Here is a 25,405-nt window from a genome sequence, read left to right on the forward strand (position 1 = left end):
AAACTCATAAAAGACATAGCCACCTATATGAAGAACATAAAAGAATATTATGAGAAAGAAAGTTGCTACTCACCATATAGCGGAGATGCTGAGTCGCAGATCGGCACAACAAAAAGACTCTCGCAGTTATAGGTTTAAGCCATTAAGGCCTTCATCACAACAGACAAACATACACACACTCACACTAATGCAGCACACACACACACAACTGCGTTCTCAGGCAACTGAAACCACACTGTAAGCAACAGCACCACTGCATGATGGGAGTGACAATTGGGTGGGGGTAAGGAGGAGGCTAGGGCGGGGAGTGGTTGGGATAGTGTGGTGGGGATAGCAGACAGTGAAGTGCTGCAGGTTAGGCAGAGGGTAGGGGAGAGGAGGAAAGGATCGGGGGGGGAGTAGCAGAAAAGGAGAGAAATAAAAAGACTGGGAGTGGTGATGGAATGACGGCTGTGTGGTGCTGCTGGAATGGGAACAGGGAAGGGGCTGGGTATGTGAGGACAGTGACTAACAAAGGTTGACGCCAGGAGGGTTACGGGAATGTAGGATGTATTGCAGGGAAAGTTCCCAACTGTGCAATTCAGAAAAGCTGGTGTTGGTGGGAATGATCCATATGGCACAGGCTGTGAAGCAGTCATTGAAATGAAGAATATCACGTTTGGCAATGTGTTCAGCAACAGGGTGATCCACTTGTTTCTTAGCCACAGTTTATCGGTGACCATTCATGCAGACAGACAGCTTGTTGGTTGTCATGCCTACATAGAATGCAGCACAGTGGTTGCAGCTTAGCTTGTAGAACACATGACTGGTTTCACAGGTAGCCCTGCCTTTATGGGATTGGTGATGTTAGTGATTGGACTGGAGTAGGTGTTGGTGGGAGGATGTATAGGACAGGTCTTGCATCTAGGTCTATTACAGGGGAATGAGCCATGAGGTAAGGGCTTGGGAGCAGGGGTTGCGTAAGGATGGACGAGTATATTGTGTAGGTTCTGTAGGTTCAGAGGATGGTGGAATATCACTGGTCGGAGGGGTGGGTGTCATTTTAGGGCATTATGAGAGGTTATCGTAAACCTGGCAGAGAATGTAATTCAGTTGCTCCAGTCCAGGGTGGTACTGAGTTACGAGGGGAATGCTCCTCTGTGGCCGGACAGTGGGACTTTGGGAGGTGGTGGGAGAGTGGAAAGATAAGGCACTGGAGATTTGTTTTTGTAAAATGCTGGGAGGATAATTATGGTCAGTGAAGGCTTCAGTGAGCCCCTCGGTATATTTCGAGAGGGACTGCTCGTCACTGCAGGTGCGACAACCACGGGTGGCTAGGCTGTACAGAAGGGACTTCTTGGTGTGGAACGGATGACAGCTGTTGAAGTGTAAGTATTGCTGGCAGTTAGTAGGTTTGATATGGATGGAGGTGCTGATGTAGCCATCTTTGAGGTGGAGGTCAACATCTAGGAAGGTGACTTGTTGGGTTGAGTAGGATCAGGTGAAGCAAATGGGGAAGTTGTTGAGGTTCTGGAGGAATGTGGATAAGGGTGTCCTCACCTTCAATCCAAATAGCGAAGATGTCATCAATGAATCTGAACCAGGTGAGGGGTTTAGGATTCTGGGTGTTTAGGAAGGATTCCTCTAGATGGCCCATGAATAGGTTGGCATAGGATGGTGCCATGCAGGTGCCCATAGCCACACCCTGTATTTGTTTGTAAGTAATGCCTTCAAAGGAGAAGTAATTGTGCGTGAGGATGTAGTTGTTCATGCAACTAGGAAGGAGGTTGTTGGTTTGGAATCTGTCGGGCATTGGGAAAGGTGGTGTTCAATAGTGGTAAGGCCATGAGATTAGGAATGTTAGTGTACAGGGGGGTGGCATCAATAGTGATGAGCAGGTCACTGTGCGGTAAAGGGACAAGAACTGAGGAGTCAGTGGAGGAAATGGTTGGTACCTTTTATATGGCGCATTCCTTGTTCCCATTCCAGCACTACACAGCCATCGTTCCACCACCACACCCAGTCTTTTTATTTCTCTCCTTTTGCACTACTCCCCCCCCCTTTCCCCACCTCTCCCCTACCCTCCATCTAACCTGCAGCACTTCTCTGTCCGCCACCCCCACCATACTACCCCTCCCCCTCCTCACCCCAGCCTCCTCCTTACCCCCATCCAGTCGCCACTCCCATCATGGACTGGTGGTGCTGCTCGCAGTGTGGTTTCAGTTGCCTGAGAATGCAATCGTGTGTGTGTGTGTGTGTGTGTGTGTGTGTGTGCGTGTGCATATGTGTGTCTATTGTTGACGAAGGCCCTAATGGCCAAAAGCTGTTATTGCGAGAGTCTTTTTTTTGTGCCTATCTGTGACTCAGCATCTCCTCTATACGGTGAGTAGCAACTTTACTTCTCATAATACTGTTACATTCCATCCTGGATTTTCCATTGTTTGAGCATAAAAGAATGTTATTTTGCAGGATTAAGATAAATTTACAAGACACCAAAATGCATAACACAAGAAATTCAAACCATTAGAAGATATAATGCAAACATTAAATTGGAACGTCCTTTTATGATGAACAACATAAAACTTATGGGATGCAACCAGAAATTTGCCAGTTCATTTTTAATAACTTTCAGTTCACAATTATTCTTGTATCTGGAACTGTAGTGGACAAAATAAATGAATTACTGCAGGTGAAAGAGGAGCACATTGTAATATCAGCAGAATAAAACGAAACCTTACTGAAATTCGAAATGAGCTTCTAGCAAAACAAATTTTATGCATGTTGTTTATGAAGGTATGATGATCTTGATACCCATGATCTTGATACCCAGACACATCCTGTCAGAATAAAAGATTACCAGCCTCTCATGTGCCTTCACATACCTACTGAACTACAGACTCACATATGTCTCATCTCACATCCTGGGTCAAAATCAGGCCATTGCAATTGTGGATGGATCAATGTTATACTCACACATTCTGTTCACTTAAGAATCTTGTTTATGTGACACGGGATTCACAGTTACAGTAGGTTTTGCCAATTTAGACTATGAGAATGGCATTCAACTGCTACAACAGGGATTCGTTAGTGAAGAAGGTGTTACTACAATACAGTCTCTCACCTTATTGGGTCTCTGCTTGAAAAAGATTGCGACAGTTGTCTATGTGTACAAAGGTGATGCGAGTGTCATTACTAACAAGCTACAAGACTTAACTACCTTTAAGAAGCTTATTCAACATTTAAGAGCAAAATACTTAAAACAGTGGGCACAAATGAAAATGAACAAATCAGTAGTAATAGAGTTGGGCAGAGATACCAATGACATCACCAGCAAGTGATTGTGTCATGTAACTGCCTGTTGGAAGGATAGAATGAATCTAGTTCTAGCAAAGGGAATCTGAGCCTACATGGCCATAGAGATCCACTGTAGAGCAATTTTTCTTATGTGAGCACACACACCTTATGTTAATTTCACAGTAAATGATCAAATATGTTTGAGATTTCACAAAAAATGGATCTGGGTACACTTGTTACTAGTCAGTATCCATTACATTCTTCTAGTTTTCTTCAAACTGAATCTGAACTAGTATTATATATGTGGTGTCTGTTCTTTCAAACATATCTGAAAGAACATACCATTTTTTAATCCTGCAGCCACTATGAATCCAGACACAAAGGTATTAAAGACATTGACTACCAGTGGGCATTGATTTATATCAAGGGGGCAAGTTGAAAATTTATGCTGGACTGAATTCGAACCCGTGTCTCCTACTCACTGGCCACTGGCCAGTACACCATACAAATACAGTGATTACCACAACCACATGGACTACCTTATCACTCTTCCACTCAGACCCAAATTCCCAACTTACACCACACGCAACTGATGCAGTGGGCTTGCTCATTAGCCTCATTACTTGTGGCATTTCGCTCATTCCCATAAGAATTTGAGCTTGATGTGTATCTGCACTGAATTATGTACGTGGTGTCTGGCACATATTTTCAACTTGCCCATTGACATAGCTCAGTGCCTACTGGCAGTTAATGTCATTAATTCCTTTGTGTCTTGATTCATAGTGGCTGCAGGATCAAAATGTTGTTTGGTTTTTTGGACATGTCTGAAGGAACAGAAACCACATAAAGTTTCAAGTTAATGATGTATTATTTTCAATGCTTTAAAAATGCTCCATAATCATCCATGCCCAGTACTAAACAGTATTATTACTTTCAGTTCAGAACTGCTGATAGTTAATTCTCTCACTAAAAACTGCGCAGTGTTTTGCAAGGGTCCTTTCAGTATGAGGCCTGTAACATGTGCCACATGGATAAATCACCTTTCATTTGAATCTGTATTACATGATTTTAATATTTCTGTCTTAGTCTAGATTTAAGCTGTTACTGGCCATTTGTAAGTTTGTTATGCTATACTGATGTCTTATTTCTCTGTTATTGCACAACTATTACCAGTGATTTCAACAATTCATTACCATCCTTGACTTTTTAACCACTACCTTCTCCTCCTGCATACACTAAGCTTTTCTTAGTTGGAGAGTATCATCCCATACCTGTTTTTCCTGTATTCCTGTCATATGTTGCTCCATAAGAGTGATTAGATTAAATATTATTTTACAAAGACAAGGTGACCATATCTCTTTCAGGAATAGTGATGGTGTTGATGTCAGTGGCATTTTGTATCTGTTTTTACATTTTGAGCAGTGCACTATCTGATCAAAAGTATCTGGACACCTATTAGCTGACATTAATGTGGGGTTTATCAGTCTCTCACCATAGTGGCAACTTGAACTTTCCTGGAGTCATTTTCATTGAGGTGTATGAATGTCTGTGGAGGAATGGCAACCCATTCTTCTTCAAGAGCTGAAAACAGAGAAGATAGTGATGTTGGTCAGTGGGATATGAAGCGAAGTCAATATTCTAAAGGCCGGTCCACACACAACACTGTGTCTGCACAGATATCTGTGCATGCATTATATTGCTGCAAGTCTGACGACACAGTTTTATCTACTGCTAGCCTGACGTACATTGGCATAGGAAACAACTTTGAGCAGCAGTGGGCTAGCCTCTTGCTAAAAATATAGGGAATTCTGCCTTGATCTGTTTTCAAAAGCAGACTTTGAAAAAGTTAATATAGGGTCTGAGGCAGAAAGAATGATCTAAATGGTCAAGACAGTGGTTCCAACTGAGGCCAGTTTTCACGTATTAATTTACTTCTTAACTTACATGACAAATCCAACAACTGGTAAAATTAATTGAAAATGGACATGAAGACATATAAATATCTATTGGCACTTATACCTCTTCATATAACAAGCCAAAATACTTGTATGAGGAGAGTAATTTCACACCACATGAATGGCTGATAGTGACATTATGATTCCTGGCAACAGAAAGAAGTTACAAAGATTTAGAATTTTCAACAGCAATGTCCAAAAAAGCATGAAGTGAAACAATACATGATACATATGAAGCTATGTAACTATCCTGAAGAAGGATTTCATGAAGACAAGCTAAGTATCTCAATTATGCATACAGCAATTGTGAAAAGTTACAAATTAAATTTTTGTAGTTCATCTTTGAACTTCATACATTGTAATAAATTATAGGAGTGGCCAGTGAGGTATCGTCTATTTTGTTTCTGAGTGGACGGGAATTGGCAATTTCCTACTTGAAATCCACCAGCACCTGGCTATAAGCTTTTGCACTAGAATATAGAACTCCATTCTGATCTGTAGATTGAGATTCTTAGACTGCATGAGAAGTTTCACTTTTAATATTGTGGTAACAAGTTCCTTAAGCAGCGTAACATAATGTTTTGACTGCACTCTTCTGTAGAATATAAAATCTTTTATTTTATCTACACTGCCACAAAAGATTATGGCATAGGACAGTACTGAGTGAAAACATGCTAGCAATGTTATATTCATGTCAATGTAATGAGAGATATTTTTAAGCACAATGTAGGCAGGCTGATATTTTTGGTTTAGTTGACAATGATTTTTTTCTTTTTTTCCAGTTTTCTTGTTTGCTGTAGGATCAACGGTTCTTCTTGTCTCTATTAAAGAATTTCAAGCAGATTCCTTCTTATCTCAGATGCTGTAATTCTTGGTCCTAACTTTCTGCACACATCTATGATTGGTATATATTTCAATGTCCATCTCTGTAGCTGACTGCCCAACATAGATGTATGTCATGCAGGTGACCCTGGCTTGATTCCCAGTACTGCCAAGGATTTTTCCTTGGTGGGGGGAAAGGTGAGGGGTGCACTCAGACTTGTGATGCCAATTGAGGAGATACTTGACTGAGTAGTAGTGGCTCCACAGTTTGGAAAGTTTGCAAAACAGTCAGGAGAGTGGTGCACTGACCATATGCTCCACAAGGTACAGTATGACACAGCAGACAGTAGACATCCCTCATGCTTTCACAGACTGGTGAGGAGCTCATTATATATTTCAATAAATTCAGCAGTGAACTCTCTAAAGCTCTGACATGTACTAACCTTCTTAGAATTCAATGTGTTCTAGTCCATGGTCGGAGTCACTGAGCTCTCCTCATCAACCCATTCTGCTGTTACTGCTTCTCTACTAACAACACAGTACTCTCCACCTGATTTATACTGGTGAGTCTGCCTCTTGTGATATGTAGTGATCAAGTCCACATGACTTGAGGATTTCCAGATATATGTCATCAGATAATGAAATTTAAGCCAGATGTCAACTTTACGTACAGAATAATTTTGATGGTATAACTTTTATACTACTCTTGCAGAGTGAGATTTATTTATATGGTTAAACTGGAACACAACATCACCATTAAATCCTTTGTTTTGAGTGGTTTGTTACCAGTGAGTATTTATCCTCAGCTAGAAATTTACTAGGAGCATGCACCTTTATTTTCAGTAGTTAAGAAATAGGCTGTTGAATTCAAACATGGTTGTTGTTCTTTTAAAGATGATATATGTTAAGAATATCCCAAAACTGCTGTCATCGATGAAAATTTCAAAGAAGTGCACAATATGGTTTGACACTTGGTGGTTACACGAGTATTTGTTATCTATTCAACTTATCATATGAAAAGAAAGGAAATGGTATACTTTACATGAGCAACATAGAGGAAACTTTCAGCTTTATTGATGTTGAGCTCAATGAATAACTTATTTTACTAAGCAAAACTTAGTGCACCAACAACTTGGGTGGTATTTCATACATGTTTCACTGTTATCTGAAAACCATATCAATAATTGTTGAAGAGGATGATGTTTGATTTTTTATGGAAACAAGTAGCTATTGTTGTGACAGTGCCACAACATTTAAGAGTGCCGCCACGTCAGTATGTGCAAACAGCGATAGAGGTGCTCCACAACTCGGCTGAGCGCGGGAGCGCCACCTAGCTACGAACGGCGCCGGCCGCATGTCACGGCACGGCAGTCGAATGACCGATACGGACTTGGTAGCCAGCTATTGTTTCTACATTTGTATATCCACGCAATTTATTAGTGATTAAAGGTTATAACACTTTTTGGTGATGAGGTTGGATATTTTTGTTCCTGTGTTGTGGATTTGTGTGTTCGTGCTGGGGCAGACATGGATCAGCTTATGCAAGTGCTCATTGAACAGCAAACACAGCTGACAGCTGCTATTCAGGCGTTGTCGACGTCGCTTACTCATCGTCTGTCTTCCTCTTCTCCGCCTCCGTTCCCTCCTTACGACGATGCCGCTGAAGACTGGGAGGATTATGAGAAGCATTTGCGGCAACACTTCTTGGCTTTCGGCGTTGTCGACGCTCCTATGTGTAAGTCGTTATTTCTATCTTGGATTTCCCCACAGATCTATCAGCTGCTATCTCAGTTAGCCCCGCTGCGGGAACCTGCCTCTCTGTCCTACCAAGAAATGTGTGACTTATTGTCTAACTATTACCGAAAAAACACCCACGTCGTTGCCACCCACGTGGCGTTCTACCGGTGTCGTAAACAGCCCCATCAATCTTACCGGGCTTGGGCTGCGGAACTACACGGTCTTAGTATGAACTGTCAGTTTGTCATGGACACTCATCATGAGTCTTATGCTGATTCAATGGTTAGGGATGCTATTCTACGGCTTGCTCCTGATAAAGAAGTTCGGCAACGTGCCTTACAACTGCCAAACCTGTCGTTGTCGGAAGTTCTAAGCATCGCTCAATCTTTTGAAGTGTCTCACGCTGCTGGTGAGCAAATAGATGCGTGGTGTGTTGTAGGCGCTATACAGACCACTTTCGACACGGACAATTTGCCTGTTTCCCAGGGGACCGAAGATGTGGCGGTGGTTCACTCGCGTCAACAACGTCGCGTTGGGCTGCCACGCTCGCAGCGAAAACAGCAACCACAGAAGCAGGTTCGTTCCGCACTTCCTTCTTGTCCATTTTGTTTCGTACAGCATGACAGGGCCGCGTGTCCAAAACGTTGGGCCACGTGTAATTCATGTAGGAAAAAAGGCCACATTGCTTCTGTGTGTCAGTCCCCTAAAGTTCCTGTCGATGAGGACGAGGCATCGGACATGGATGTTAACTGTGTGCTTTCTCAAACAAATAAGTTGTTTGTTACTGTTCGTGTTCTGGATAAAGACATTCGCATGCAAGTGGACACTGGCTCTGCAGTAACTCTCATTAATTCTCGCACGTATTTAGAGTTTGGTTCCCCTCCCTTGTCTCCAGTTACGCGAAATCTCAGAACTTATAATAAACAGAAAATTCCTATCGTTGGCCAGTTTGATGCTTCCACTGCCTACAAGTCTGTTGTTAGGCCCCTCGCGTTTTATGTGGTGGATCATGCGGGCACTGAAATCCTGGTCGGTTATGATGCTTTCCAGTTGTTCGGGTTCTCCATTGATGATGATGTGCACCTCATATCTGAGGATATTCCGTATCAACAGCTGGATGGATTGTGTTCTGAATTCTCGTCCGTGTTCTCTGCTGGTCTGGGTCGTGCCAAGGATTTTGAAGCCCACATTACTCTTAAACCTACAGCTCGCCCTAAGTTTTTCTGGGCACGCCCTATTCTGGTGGCGTTGCGTGCACCTGTCAAGGCTGAGATAGACAGGTTAACAGCTTCAGGGATTCTCCTTCCTGTTACCTCCAGCGAATGGGCATCGCCAATCGTGGTGGTTTCTAAACCAAATGGGAGTCTGCGATTGTGTGGTGATTTTAAAACCACTGTCAACGCTCAGAGCCTCATTGACACTTATCCTCTTCCCCGCCCTGAGGAGTTATTTACCAAGCTCGCTGGGGGCCAGTTCTTTTCCAAACTTGACTTACCAGAGGCGTACCATCAGTTGCTGTTGGATGCGTCTTCCAAGGAATTTCTCATCATCAACACTCCATGTGGGTTGTATCAGTACCAGCGGTTACCGTTTGGCGTTGCTAGCGCGCCGGCCATTTTTCAGCGGTTTTTGGAACAGCTCACGGCTTCCGTTCCCAGCTGCATAAACTATCTGGATGACATTGTTGTCATGGGGGCCTCCCCTGAGGAGCACCTTCGCAATTTGTGTTCACTGTTTCGGGTTCTGCATTCGACTGGGTTGAAGTGCAATCTGGACAAGTCACAGTTCTTCCAACCCTCCATCGTGTACCTTGGTTTCCACTTGTCCCGTGAGGGTATACGTCCTCTATGTCAGCATGTTGCGGCCATTACCACTCTACCCTGGCTGTCTATGGTAAAAGAACTTCAGGTGTTTCTAGGCAAGATTGCTTATTATCACAAATTCATTCCATCCGCGGTGGCAGTAGCTCATCCTCTGCATCAGCTGTTATGCAAAAACATTCCTTTCTGTTGGTCCGATGAGTGTGAGCAGGCTTTTGTCTGCCTGAAGGCTCATTTGCAGTCAGCGCCTTGTCTTGCCACATTCCGTCCGGGTCAGCACTTGATTCTGGCGACTGACGCGTCCCAGTATGGCCTAGGGGCTGTTCTCGCCCATCGGTATGAGGATTGGTCAGAACGACCCATCGCCTATGCTTCCAAGACCCTCAACGATGCGCAACGGCGTTATTCTCAAATCAAATAGGAGGCGCTCGCTATCATTTATGCTCTAAAAAAGTTCAGCGTTTTTTTTTGTATGGTTCTAAGTTTCACCTCATCACCGACCACAAGCCACTGGTCTCTCTGTTCAGCCCATCGGCGTCGCTTCCGGATAAGGCAGCTCACCGCCTGCAACTTTGGGCCTTATACTTGTCTTGTTTTCACTATGAGATTCACTATCGCCCCACGGCCCAGCACGCCAACGCTGACACGTTGTCGTGTTTGCCGATGGGCCCCGACCCGGTTTTCGATCGAGATGAACTACTCTGTTTCCACATTGATGAGGCAGAACGTTGTGCGGTCGAGGGTTTTCCGCTTACAGGGTCGCAGGTCGTGTTGGCTACAGCGCGGGACCCGGTCCTGCGTCAGCTGATCGGTTTCATTCAACGGGGTTGGCCGGACAGGACCAAGGGCCGGGCATCGGATCCCCTTCGCAACTACCATGCCTTGCGCCTTCGTCTGTCTGTTCGTGATGGTGTTGTTCTCCTGGCCACGGATGGCGCATCTTCACGGGTCGTGGTGCCAGCCTCTCTTCACAAAGATGTTCTCAAACTGTTGCATGAAGGCCATTGGGGGATTTCTCGGACTAAGTCCCTGGCCCGCAGGCATGTTTATTGGCCCGGTATTGATTCGGACATCGCCCACATGGTTGCTGCGTGTGGTCAGTGTGCTCAACAACTGGCTGCACCCCGTACAATGCCCTCTCCGTGGCCTGACCCGGTGCAGCCATGGGAACGGGTGCACGCTGACTTTGCCGGCCCCTTCCTCGACACTTATTGGCCGCTGTTGATTGACGCCTTCTCACATTTTCCATTTGTTGTTCGATGTCCGTCGCCCACCACTGCGGCGACGACGCTGGCTTTGTCCAAAATCTTTGCGCTAGAAGGTCTTCCATCCATGATCGTCACGGACAATGGCCCTCAGTTCTCTTCGCAGGCCTTCCGTGATTTTTGTACTGGACATGGGATTCATCATGTTACAGCACCGCCCTTCCATCTGCAATCGAATGGGGAGGTCGAGCGCCTTGTCCGCACTTTCAAAAGCCAGATGAAAAAATTCCTTAGTGATTTTTCCACAGATGACGCTCTGTTGCATTTTCTGAGTTCTTATCGCTTCACGCCTCTGGGTGATCGCAGCCCTGCCGAAATCTTGCATGGCCGCCAACCGCGCACTCTACTGCACCTGCTTCACCCTGTCAGGCCTTGTACTGTGTCCCCTCGTGCGGGAAAATACTCGGTGGGCGCCAATGTGTGGGCACGAGGATATGGATCTCGCCCTAAATGGATTCCAGGAGTGGTCAAGGCTCTTCGCGGCTGCCGGCTTTGTGAAATACGTACGGACGATGGCATGGTTGTTCGCCATTACGAACAGATGCGCCCACGAGTGGTGGCCACGCCGGTGCCACCACCCCTTCCCTCGCCTCCACCAGACCGAGAAGCCAGTCCTGTCACTGCTGCCAATCTCCCGTGCTTGTTGCTGCAGCCAATGTCGCTACCGCTTCTGAGTACGCCGGAACCGGCCCCAGTCGCGACGCCTCCTTCTCCGGGACCCATCTCGCTGGAGCACACCCCCAGGTCCACGACACCTGTGGATGCTGCTCCGGAGTTTTCACCCATCATCTCATCCAGGAGGCACGTTCCACGAACGGGCTTCCGTCCTGGACATTTTCAACCGTACTCTCTTGTTTCTCCGCGGGATCTTCTCAGGGCCTCGCAAGAGGCCATGGATGTCTCCGCACTGTCCGTGTCTTCCAGGAAGTGAGTGTTTTTTTTTTTTTTTTCAAGGGGGGAAAAGTGTTGTGACAGTGCCATGACAGTCAGTACACGCAAACGGCGATAGAGGCTCTCCGCAACTTGGCTGAGCGCAGGAGCGCCACCTAGCTACGAACGGCGCCGGCCGCATGTCACGGCAGTCGAATGACCGATACGGAATTGGTAGCATGTAACCAGCTATTGTTTCTACATTTGTATATCCATTCAATTTATTTGTGATTAAAGGTTATAACAGCTATATTTCCAACAAGAAAATTCATTGTATTTGTAAAGTGATAGACACATTCCACATAATAGGAGGTATTGTAAGTATGAATCATGATGTACTTTGTTGTGAGAGAGAGCTTTCTGATGGTTAGAACGGTGGATATAAATACTTGCCACAATTTCTTTCTTATCAGAGAAAATAAATATAAATTCAAGATGTGTGGGCCTTTTTAAGGTGACAAAATATGCTGGAGCCTAGTTTCTTTCCTCTAGGTAAAGTGAGAATTGAAGAAAGAGAACTTATTACATATAAAGCCAAAATGGTCTCAGTTGTAATGCCATAATAAGTTGCCATAATTTCCATTTTTTCATCTTCACAGGATTTTGTCTCCATATTCTGTGAAAAGATATTGTGTTCCTAAAAACTGAAGCTTTGTAATTTGTTATTTCCTCAGATGCTACGAAGTACAGGTTATCTCACAAAAGACCCTCAGGAGGGGCCTGCGGGTCTCACCATATGGCCACCAGCTGCTGCCACTGCATCCACCGGCCACTGCCGCACCTGACTCTTGGACACTAATTTGCCAATAGTTGGCTTCATGCGCACTTCCCCTCAGTTAAGCATAAACGATGATTGACTTAAGCTTACCTTTATTTACTTAGGTGTTCAAAATTATGTCCCTCTGTGGTAAGAGCAGCCTGACATCTGAACACATTAACAAGAACTTTGGGTGCCGAAATCTGGAAAATGACTAGCCAAACACTGTCTTCCAATTCTCCCACTGTGTGGGTATTGGTTGCATATACCTTGTTTTTTAACATTCTCCAGAGATAAAAATCACATGGCTTTAGATCTGCAGAACAAGGAGGCTAGTCAACTATCCTGTCATCAAAAACACTTTGTATTGCCATTATAGAAGCATTGGCATTGTGTGGTCTCACATTGTCCTGCATGAAATAATCATACATCTTTTCATTAGGTGTTGGTTCCTGAAAAATATAAAGCTGTGTATTGTCCACGTACCTGTCAGAATGTATTGTTTCATGGAAAAAGATTGTTCCAGTAATTCGTCTTGCACTAATTGCACACCACACTCCTGTTTCCACATCATGCACAAGTTGTTGATGTAATTCGTGAGGACTTTGGAGCTCAAACATCAATTGTTCTGAGAATTTATGTACCCTGACAAATGCAACCATGCTTTATCAGAAAAAAAGTACCTCAAGATCAACTTCGCCATTGTACACAGACAGTAACAGCCAGTTGCAATAATAATGTCGAGCAACTGTTTCTGAGTTCCTCAATTGATGGAGTATTGTTTTTTTGTATGGTTTCAATTTCAGTTTTTTCTGTGAGCAGATGATCTTGGCACACCAGTTTGCAGTGCCAAACAGTGCAGAGATTTTCTCGGACCTCTTTCCAAAGCCTCCCTTTTCAGTTAAAACTTGATGTTCTCTAGGCCTTCATTTGTGTAACATAGATTCAGTCTCTTGAAATTTCTTCAGTAATCTGCACATTGTCAAATCATTGGGAACATGCACACTGGGAAATTTTTGTATGAATTCAAGCTGCCATTCCGTGTACAATTCTGTTTTTGCATATTTCAATACAAGTAACTCTTGTTGAACCTTCGTGTGTACCGTACTGAATGTAAACTCCACAGGAAACTCAAAACAAAACACCTGAACACTCAGTCACACAGTATAAAGACATGTGCTTGGTGTTTCTGTCTGAGGACCAGGCCCAGTGACATACAGGCAGGGTAAGCCCCTGACTCACACAGTTGCATAATGACATATAGCAACAATATTTGAACCCATTAAACTTGACAAAAAAACTCAAAAGAAAACACCAGTACACCCAGTCGCAAAGTATTGGTGGTGTCTGAGAACTACGCATAGCAACAACTAATTGGGACACCCAGTGGCAACAGCAGGCAAATGTGCCGTGTGACCCGTGAATCCCTCCTGGGCGTCTTCTATGAGGCAGCCTGTATTTTATTATGTAAATACTTCTTGCAATATTATTTTTGATTGCGCTATTTGGGATAAAATTTTAAATTTTACAATTACATTATCATTGATTAAAATGAAAAAAAACTGGTTGAGTTACAACAATTTCTCTTTTATGTTTATGCTAGGGTTATCATGCAGTCTGAAGGAGTATCTGGAGAAGTGACATTCAGTCAGCGCTCACCATTTGACCTGACATGGCTACGTTTTAATTTATCATCATACAATGATAAATTTCTTGGGAGGCCTTTCCATTTGACAAAGTACAGGATACATGAACTGCCACCTCCATCCTTTTTTGCTGAAAAAAGTGGCAATAGATGTTTTCAAACAGGCAATGTGTACAATCCGACTGATATCAATCCAGATGATGGTAAGTGCATTTAGCATGATTTTGCTAAGAAAATAATTGATAAAGCACTCAAGAGAACTTTGCATCACCTGCATATCCACAAAGAGTGTGGGCATAGATTCAATGGGAGCATAGAATAAAATCAAAATCTGCTGCCGGATAACATCAGTACCATGTTGTTCCACCCTGTGCATTGTAATATTTTTGGATCATTTGTAAATCCTCGTCGCCAGTTTTGTAGAGGCCTCATCACTTCTGCTGTGGAAGACAAGTTGTCATTGTTGTTATTGTAGGCCGAGCTCGTGAGTTTTTGAAATGTCTTCTGGGGCAGTACACTGCTAAGACAATTTCTCCCTGCCACTATTACATGGCTATGCCCCCAGGGTCAGGTAACAGGCTAGGAGAAACAAGTGGTGAGTGTCTATGGCACTAGCAACAGCTTGCATCTTTGTGCCTATGGTGCATTTTGCCCTGGCTGTGTCTTGTTTGAATGATACAGCAGGATCCTCCTTGCCATGCTATCCACAAGGCATTTGAGGCATTGCTGCTCAATTTTGTCACATTCCTCGGCAGCAGTCCTTTTGTCATCAACTGGTCCCAAGCATTCTAAATCAGGTTCATGCCAGCAGATATTGAAGAAGATTCCATTAATTTGATTCTTGTCTCCGGAGGAAGACGCTCATGAGTGGACGTTATGTGCTTCTGTATTTCCATCCTGAAAGGTGCATCCATAACTGAAATATTAATTGTAGTGCTGGGCAGTAGGTTGGAGAATCCTCTCTGAATAATGTTTAACACTTAAATTACACTCAACAGCAATGAAAGGTGTCTGACATTGGTACATGATACACTCTCAAAACACTGCAGACCCATCTTTGTACTAAACCCATCACTCATCTGTGAACGGAAATGTGCCATTTCATGTGGTCCTTTACCCACCTTCTTTACACATAAGAGTTGGTGTTGGGGGTGTTTGTACCGCTGCTCAAAGTGGATGCCTAGAGACCACATTGATAATTTATAATTTGTATGTAGAGTCACCAGCTGGTGTTGTTGACCATGGGTGACCACTTGGAGGCAATCCTTTATTATTTTGTTATTAATAATGGAAGTAAACTTCCTAAGTGAGTATATGATCACTGTGAATATTTAGTGAATAAAACTGGCTACGTCACTTAATATAGCTCTCTATTTGTAATGGCATTTTGGCGATTGCCATCATCAGATAAAACAAGGTTCATTGTCAATCAAACCAATGTCTGATGGGAGAGTCAGCTCAATGCCAGATTCGGCATAGGTTTTTTGGACACTGAACCACATTTTAAAAGTTCTAAGTTTTGATCTGATAGGTGGCTGAAGCCAAAATGAAGTTATAAATAAAGACATGTATTAAGTGATCTAGATTATTTTATTTACTAAATACCCATTGTTTCATGTCTAATGATAACAATTAAATGTTTAAATGACATTGACATGGTTTATGATAATTTGGCAGGCAACATGAAAATGCAGACAACCATTCTTGTTGTAGAGTGACAGTGCACAGGAAATATAAGATCGAAATGTATCTTAAAGGCATGTTGATAGACTGAACAATGTGAATGGAGACACAGAGCACTTTACTGAGCTGTATTAGTAAGTCAAGTTTACATTTATCTCCATTACACAGGTAATGTGTTCGAAAGAATGTTCAGAAAGAGGTTTCTGATTAAAAACACAAAAACTTTGCAAATCATGAGGGGTGGTGTAAAACTTTTTCTCAGTAGTTTATAACATAGGACAAATGGGTATGACAGAAGAACTTTGAATTCACAGCTATAACAAAAAATTTAGTCTACACCAGTACACCTCTGACTCTTCAAAGAATTGAATTCGGTGGATAAAACAGCTTCAGACATGTATTTACTTTCCAATTGACTTAGTGTGGTGTGTTAAATATTTTATGTTAAAGCATATAAGCAAGAAAAAGTCTAGAAAATGTTTGAAGTTGTGCATAAAGTTTATTGGAAGTCATCAAGTGCTCTCATTATGAAACACTAGATGAATATAGCCTGGTAATTTGTGTTCCATTTAAGTGAAAGGAAGTTTTTCACACATCTCAACATTTATGAGTCTTATCTCCCAAACTGTGTCTTGTACAATAATTTGATTTTGCAGGTACATTCAGCTTTGTGTGGATACTGTCTGGAAACTGTGTTGCAAATAGAATTGTTAGTAGGGAAGTAATAAATTAAAATCTCATGTAAAGACTGTTGGATGTTGCTAAGTGCTCTCATTCTCATATACTGTATGAGTAAAGCCCAGATATTTGTGCACCATCAGTTATGCTGCCTCAAGACAAACACTCAGTTTCTAGCTGTAATACTTGTCTTACTGTGTTAACGTATACCTCTTAATGAGTATATTATGACAGTATTTTAAATTTTAATATTCAGCCAATAATTACGTGAAATATTGAAAATTAAATTTTTGTTGCCCCTGGAAGCCACTCAGTAGGCAACTTGCAGTATGTAGTGAGGTGTTGGTTAGTAGCTTAGTAATATAGATATCATATATTAAAAAACTTATAAGGTAATACAGCACAAAGACAATGTACACAGTTTTTCAAAGTGGCATGATTCTGTAATCTCAGTGATTTTCTTTCATCATTTCCACCTGCTTGTCTCTATACACATATGCTTCTAAATAATTCCAAGTTTTTGTTTTAGACAGAATTCGCAGTGTATGAAATGATCAGGAAGCAATGAAAAGGCCATTTAACTGCTTCTAATAATGTTTTTCTCCTTCCTCAGTTTATTATTATTGTTATTGCTCTTCTTGCCTCTCCCTTTGAATTATCCAGAAGCAAATATACAGTCCTTTTGAGCAAAAAATAGGGCTACATTCCAAGCACTAAGGCATATGAAAACATACCCAAGAGTTAAAAATGAATCCATCCTGATTTATTATCTTGTTTATTATTTCAGTTTTTCCCAGCCTAATTGTAATGCAAATTAAGAAAATTCTTCACCAGTACTATTTGGCTTTACAGCTGAAACATCATCAGTTGTGTGTGAGTGTAAACTGGCTTGGTGTAACATTGTTGGTAAAAGCTCTTATGGTTCTAGCTGGATGGCCATGTTGAAATACCATAACATTTCAATGAGTGTCATACTTATCATATTCTTATCAGGAGTCATAAATTTTCTTTTGAAATGCTAGAAGATTGTGAATGTCTCCCTGTTTGTATGAGAATGCAGGTATTGATACAAACAGGGATTTACAGCAGTCTCACCAATATGAAACATGACAATGGAAACAAATTTCCAAGTTTTTTCTTAATGTGTGGAGTACCATAATTCAAGATAAGTTCAAAGATCATGTTGTTGTGGAGGAAAGAAGTGCCAGTCACAACTACTTTCATTTTTCGAAAAGTACATTTGTTGAACAACTACTGGATTTTCTGTTGGCCACACAGAATGAAATATACTTCCAGCATCATATCCTGCTACCATCTCTCGAAGGCAACCTCTCGGCCTCACTTTCCTTAATTGGTAGTTTGGTTGGGTAGTACCATTACTTGGCTACCAAACTCTACAGACTTTAAATTCTTGAGTTTTTATTTATTGAGTTATCTGAATATAGGAGTTTACAGAAGAAAGATGAATAGGTTACATTTGGAGATGTTCTAAGACAAGCAACGTACCATGTTCTCATGAGGGTACATAACTACATTCCAGCTGATAGAACATCTTCGGAAAATTTATTCTGGCCTACTTAAAATTGATTGTGAAATGTAAATTTACTTTAACTGTTGAAAATGTATTATTACTAATCTACTTTTGTAACAGTACATGCCCGTATGAAGTTGCATCACATGATTATTTGTCTCACCTTCTGGAATATTTACTTTCCTGCTTGGTGCGTCAAACAATTGAAAGAAGATATTGCTAGCTCCAAAGTATTTTATATTTTTTTGTGACAAGGAAAGTTGCTACTCACTACATAGTGGAGATGCTGAGTCACAGATAGGCACAACAAAAAGACTCTCACAATTATAGCTTTCGGCCATTAAGGCCATCATCAACAATAGACACACGTACACAAACATACACACACACAAAAACACGCAAATGCAACTCACAAACGTGACTGCAGTCTCAGACTACTGAAAGTGTGGTTTCAGTTGCCTGAGACTGCAGTCGCGTGTGTGAGTTGCATTTTTGTGAGTGTGTGCGCGTGTGCGTATGTGTGTCTGTTGTTGATGAAGGCCTTAATTGCCGAAAGCCATAATTGTGAGAGTCCTATCTGCGACTCAGCATCTCTGCTATATGGTGAGTAGCAACTTTCCTTCTCATAATATTGTTACATTCTATCCTGGATTTTCCATCGTTTCATTATATTTTTTGTGTAAGAGTGAGTGAATTTTTATAATTTTCCTAGTAAAACATTTGGAGGAGTTGAATTAACTGTGCATTAACTTATTCTTGGACACAGACACAGTAATTTATACATTAGGAAACAAGAAATGTAAAATCTATTTCAGTCTTTCCTTCTCATTCTGTGCTGTAAGTCTCCACTGACCTGCGGTTCTGGGTGACTTGACCCAAAATCTACCTCTTTTCCTAGACCTCTCCAGTCCTTTTTCTTCACCCCTCTTCCTTCCCCTTCAACCCTTCTCCCTGAAGAAAGAAGGAAGCACTGGCTCTGAAAGTTTGTCTAATTACAACCATCTTTGTGTATGTGTTCTGCTGCCACTTTGTGAGTAGATTTTTTACCTAGCCAACTAAATCATTCTGTCAAAAATCTAATTCAGGTGTTTCCATGTTTTATTGTGCTTTACATAATTCAAAATTCATCTGTCTACACATATTAACCTGTCCATCTTATTTCCTAATACAGTGACCTTTTTCCTATGTTATCCATCTGTAGTGGCATAATCCATGTTGTCGTGAAATCTCTAATAATGGGACAAGAGTATCACACTAAGTCTCTTTCTGAGATGTGTACTGAGAGTATTACATCAAAGAAAATATTGGAGTATCCAAAACATTTAACACTTGTTTTCCAACATTAATCTCAAAACACACATGTATATAACAGATGGTTCTGGGTCCCAGTCATCCTGGGGTCCAAGTGACCTACTCCTCATAGTTATCCTTCCCTATCCTACACCTCACTATGCCTTGAGACAGGAACTAATATTTCCAAAAGTGCTAAAAGGTGTCTGTCAGCAGTACCAGCAATTCTGCATCATAATTTTTATACATGTATGTAATTGTCATTTTTCATTCTTCATAGCTACCACATGCAGACCAATAAATTGCCTTACTGCATGGAATTAGTTGTGAATATTTTTACCACTTGAATATCTCCTCATGAGAGAGCATTCATAATTTTTAAATCTCAGTTTTGATATGTTCTTCAAATTGAATGAAAGGGGCAGTTGTGTACAAACATACTTGCTCATCTATCTCTGTATACATATGTATTGCAATAAGCTTAATAACTAAATTAAAAAAAGGCTGTATGAAAAACAGAGGGCTGAAAAGTCTCAGGTTTGAAACAGTAATGATATTTTAAAGAATGCTTTTTTTGAGTAACATTTAAGCAGTTTGGTGCTGAGTGTAATGTTATCAGAAGAACCTAAATATTTGTTAGTATTTGCAGTAGAAAAAATTTTTGTCAAGAGGAAATTATTAACAATCAGTGCAGCACAATAGCACCTGATAATAGAGTGAACAGTTTACTTTTCGAGATGGTGCATGCCTTTGGTACATCATTTCATATTTTTTTGGTTAAACTTCTCCATGCTTCTATAAGGAGTATCATTACTTCAGTTTACTTACATTATAACTTATTTTAAAAAAATTCTAATTACAGTCAGTGGGTAAAACATGTCCCTCATAAAATATCACATTTTTACTATCAATCTGTTATAACATTTCCCTTTAGGTTCTGCAAGCCAAGATACATATGGTGTTGGAGATCTTAGTGGAAAACATAATATGTGGCGAGAAGAACAAACCTTTTCTGATTTGAATGGCAGGTACTGGGATATTTATCTACCACTTCAAGGTCCATACAGTGTTGCCCACAGATCCTTAGTGCTTTACAAGTAAGTTGGAATTTTTTGTTAGTGACCTTCATTGCGTCAATAACAAATAACAGCATGCATAGAAATGGTGCAATGGGACGAAACAGCTACGGGTAGACCTTTAAACAGCCAAAAGATGGCATGCTTGAAAATATGTTTCTTGGTGAAATGTATTGCTTGTTATGTACAAGAAAAATCTATAGTGAAATTTCTAGCACTTTTGGAAGAAAGGATATTGCAGTAAAATGGCTTAGCCACAGCCTAGTAGATTATTTCCAGAATGAATTTTTAGTCTGCAGCGGAGATTGCACTGATTTGAAATTTCCTGATAGATTAAAACTATGTGCCAGACCAGAAGCTAAACCTGAAACCTTTGCCTTTTAGGATCAAAACCTCTACCAACTGAGCTATAAAAGCATGAATCAAGACCTGCACTCACAGATTCACTTTTGCCCATACCTCTTCTCCCACCTTCCATTCCAGAAATTTTCTTAGTCTTGCTTGGATAGCTCAGTCAGTGGAGCACTTGCCTGTGAGTGGCAAAGGTCCCAGGTTTAGGTCCCAATCTGACACACAGTTTCAATCTGCCAGGGAGTTTCAAATCAGAGCACTCTCTGCTGCTGAGTGGAAATTCATTTGGGAAACATTCCTTTAGGCTGTGGCTAAGCCATTTAGGTGCAATAATTTTTGTACCTGAGATATAGTTTGATATTCTGGGATAGTTCTACAGCTGCCTTTAGCACTTTCAGAATCCAGAAGAGAGCTATAAGGATCATTAATGGAAGCAAAACTGGAGACTTCTGCAACCCTTTTTCAGAAAGCTGGAGATCCTAAAATGACACATAGTGCCAACCAAATACAGACTAAAATTCACAAAAATTACATTAAAATAAATTTGAACCCTACTTGTGTTACATGCTAATACACAACTTTGTCAAAAGGAAGCAACCCACATGGCACTTAGGCTGTTTAGTTTTTTTTTCCATCCTGTGTCATCAACCTCTGGCGGGTTGCAGAAGGTGTCCACCAGCTGTTTGTGATAATTAAGAATGAAGAAAGGACAGCCCTCATTGTCAGTGCTGAAATGTTTGGCGGCCTCATACACCGCCAGAAGCTCTCTATCAAAAGCAGAATTTTTCTTCTGTGCTGTAGGCAGTTTTTTGTAGAAGAAATGAAATGGTGAAACTGTGTCACCTTTGCTCTGTTGTAATACTGCCCCGACCATGATGCAGCTGGTGTCGTAGTGATGAACAAATCAGCAGACGGATCAGGGTGGGCGAGTACAGCTGCCTGAACTAAAGCTGTTTTAAGAGCCCTGAAAGTCTCTAGCATGTGTTCAGTCCAATGGACTGGTTTGATGCCCGGTTTGCCGGAGAGCGAGTCCGTCAGCGGGGCCTGCATGGCGGTGGCAGAAGGTAGATGACGGCGATAGTAATTTATAGTACCTAGGAAATGTCTAAGTTCTTTGTACATAGCTGGGAGTGGCAATGACGTGATAGCCTGCACACGGGATTTGGGAGGCTGTATTCCGTCTGCGGGGCCAGTGTAACCCAGAAATGTCACAGAAGACTGACGCAATTGGAATTTTTCTTTGTTGACCTTGACACCGTTGGATGCCAAAGTCTGGAGGACCTGGGGAAAATGATCTTCGTGGTCGTCAGTCGATTTGCTGAAAATGAGTATGTCATCCAAGTATGCGAATTGTCGTAAGACTGAGTCAATGAAATGTTGCCACATTTGTGCTGCATTCTTTAAACCGAATGGCATGAAGTTGTACTAGAACAAACCGAGTGGCGTGATGATCACAGTCCTTGGAATGTCTTCCGGCACCAAGTTGAATCTGGTGATAAGCATGTTTGCAGTGAATCACACTGAAGATTGTGGTGCCCGATAACATGTTCTTGTGTTTGGCACGGGGTAATTGTCTATGACAGTGCGAGCATTTAAAAGTCTGTAATCACCAAGCATTTGAAAAGAACTGTCATGTTTGGTGACGAGGTGAATTGGTGAAGACCAGTTGCTGTCCGATGGCTGTAGAATGCCTGCCTCCATAAATTCGTTAATTTGCTGCCAGGCCGCGCACAACTTAATGGGGTTGAGGCGTCTAACCTTGTGTCTAATAGGAGGGTGGGCAGTGGTATTTACCTTGTGTGTCATTCCGTCAGTGACGGAAGTGACTGAGAACTGCACGCGAGGCTGAGTAACGTTCTGACGTGGAGTTTTGGGACAAGTGGGGCACAATGAGGCGTAGCCATTAGTGCGAGTGGGAAAAGACAGTACGAAAGTCACATGCCTATTTCACGAGTGCGGCGTGTGCTTGTTTGTAGAGGTCAGCTGTGCACACAGCACAGAGTGGAGTGGGGCACACAGCGACTGTCTGTTGTTAACTTTGTCTTGGGTAATCGGCATGGGCGAGAGAGCTGCTGGCGTCGCACGACGGACAGTGATGGCTGCCGAGTTGCTTGGCTGGCGTGCAGGAGAGGGGGAATGTTTATCAACAAATGGGGCGGCTGCCTGCGTAGTGGGTGTGGTCATGCTGTGTGAGCAATTGTTATTAGAGACACTGTTTGAAACACGAAGCACTGTGTGTAGAGGGCGCTTGGGCAGTGCAGAGGTCACTGAACGCAAATTGTCACATGCAATGAATGTTTTTGAGCTAACCTGCTGAGTGTTTGAACTGATGCTTGGTGATGAAGTTCGATCCGGTGAAGGAACTATGGATTGTAGTTTCAACAGCGAGGTGCGGATCGCAACGAGCTTGCTGTAAGTGTGAGCAATGCATTGTTTCAGCTCATCGTTCTCCCAATGGAGGTACACCACTGAGTTGTATTCTGAAAGTAGGTTAGTGACGTAGGTCACAATCTTGCCTGCAAAGGCAGAACAGTTGTGAACTAAATCCCATGTTGCGGCGGAAACAGAACTAGGAGTAAGGGTGCCGGAGCACGGTATCTATTGTGCTAGACGGGTGGTGTAAAACTGAACACTGGACTACATTCAGGGAGAGCTTGTAATGGGACAAAAAATCCATAGTGAGAATTGGTTTGTCAATGTCGGCGATGTAGAAGGTCCATGGGAAACACAGAGAAGGCGATAGGTGCACCATCACTTTCACAGAACAGACAGTTTGTAATGTTGATGTGTTGACAGCTCGTAGGAGAGACTTCGTCGGTGAAAAGTCGGTAGGAGCCAACGATCGAGGTATGATAGACATGTCAGCGCCAGTGTCAATTAGGTAGACAAACTGTGATGAAATGTCTGTTACGTATAAACAACCGCTCAGCCAAGGGGAAGAGTGGACATAGTGCAATGTTAGGGGATGCCTGTGAAGTTCCTCGCAGGACTCGGCGTCACTTAGTTCCTGCAGTCAGCATTTGGGTGTTGGCAAGGTAACCTGCACTTCTTGGCCTCAGCCCCAAAAATCTTGTGGTACCAACAGTATGGATGTGGTGGTGGCAGTGACTGTGATAGTGGGGGAGGCTTCTCATTGATCTGTTCTGGGACATAAACCGGGATGTATGGAGCATGGGCAAGTCTTGAGTGCTCGGAAAGAGGAGAGAGCAAACAAGTACTGCCTGGCGGTGTAGAAAGCATGGAAGTGGAATGGGCCCTGCCCCTGCCTGCAGACGGCCAGTAAGCAGGAGGTGTAGTGTCACGCAGCGATGGGGAATAAGTTGGGTGTTTGTGGCACAGGAGCGCATACAGCTGATCTGCGATGCCTAGGCTAGAACCGATAGACTTGAAAAAGTGTGGCTGTAGGTGTATCTGTAGGTCAATAGGTAACTTGGCAGACCATACTGCCCACAGAGTGACATCTGGCATCATGTGTTCACTCATGAGTAACCTGAGGTGGTGCCAAAGTTGTGACGTAGTGTGGTCCCCCAGGTGCTACTCGTACAGAATCTTGATTATCAATTCCTGTGGCGAGTAGGAAAGTCAGTCCAGTATTGTTTTCTTGGCGAACTCGTACTTCGGTGGCAGTGGAGGCAAAAGTAGGAGATCACAATTAAATCCAAGTGGTCGTGAAGGTGTGTGACCAAACATAGGAACTTGGAGTTGTCATCAGTCACTTGGTGCAGCTCAAAGAGGTGCTCCACCAGTGCGAACCATGAAACTGGATTGTCCTCGTATAGGGGAGGTAGCTTGGGTAGGCAGTCTGGAGGTGGAGATGAAGGTGGCTTTGGCGTGTCTTGGAAGGCCTGCAGTCCCACTGCACAAGAGTTCATGCTGGGATCTGGCTTCACCGGAACAATGGCTGGTTGTAATGTCTCTGAAGACACCCGAAAACATGACGTGGCAAGCACGGTTGGTACCAAGGGAGTGATTGGGTGAGCTGCGCATAATGAGGGCTTGTAAACTGGACCGTAAATTTCAGGAATAACACTGACATTGTCCAACTTGAAAATGACGAGGAAGGCTGGCGCAGCAGATGCAGACAGTACTGCGGAAGGAGCGAGTGGTTGTATGGTCAGAATCGAGGCACCCCATTGGTGAGGGGGTTAGGGAGGGGGGGAGGGTGGCCTCGAGCTTAAAGTGGCAACAACAAGAGTTTTCCACACACACCGGCCACGCACCCTTCATGGTAGGACCAAAAAACACTGGTGAAACCTGTTGGCGGTCGCACTGTTGTAGTACAACATTGCTGGGTGAAGAGGCCATGTTGGGTGCACTCATACCCACGTGGTTGTGAAACTGGGCTGCCGATCCAGTGGTTTGTTCTGGTGAACTGGATGCATAAAAATGCCTGTTACTGATTTGTGAGGAAGGCGAAGCTGGCGTAGCTTGGTGATAGTTGAATGCTTGTGTGTTTTGCACAAATGGCAGTGTTGCATACGGCACTATTGTAACCGATGTCTTGGCGAGTAGAGGACCAAAGCACGTGTGTGAATTTCGGTCCCTTTGAACTTTGTACGAGTTATTGATCGTCACACTATTTAGTAGATCAT

General features: G+C 42.8%; 1 protein-coding gene across 3 annotated transcripts in view; it reads left to right on the forward strand.

Annotated features, from left to right (window-relative positions):
- Positions 1-25,405, forward strand: part of LOC124787741 — a 258,172-nt gene that overhangs the window by 78,420 nt on the left and 154,347 nt on the right. For all 3 annotated transcript variants that reach the window (XM_047254603.1, XM_047254604.1, XM_047254602.1), the window contains exons 6-7: positions 14,163-14,407; positions 20,321-20,483. In XM_047254603.1, coding sequence (XP_047110559.1) covers positions 14,163-14,407; positions 20,321-20,483 — 408 coding nt within the window. The remainder of the gene's footprint in view (positions 1-14,162; positions 14,408-20,320; positions 20,484-25,405) is intronic.

The sequence above is a fragment of the Schistocerca piceifrons genome, chromosome 3 (genome assembly GCF_021461385.2).
Source record: "Schistocerca piceifrons isolate TAMUIC-IGC-003096 chromosome 3, iqSchPice1.1, whole genome shotgun sequence".
NCBI lineage: Eukaryota > Metazoa > Arthropoda > Insecta > Orthoptera > Acrididae > Schistocerca > Schistocerca piceifrons.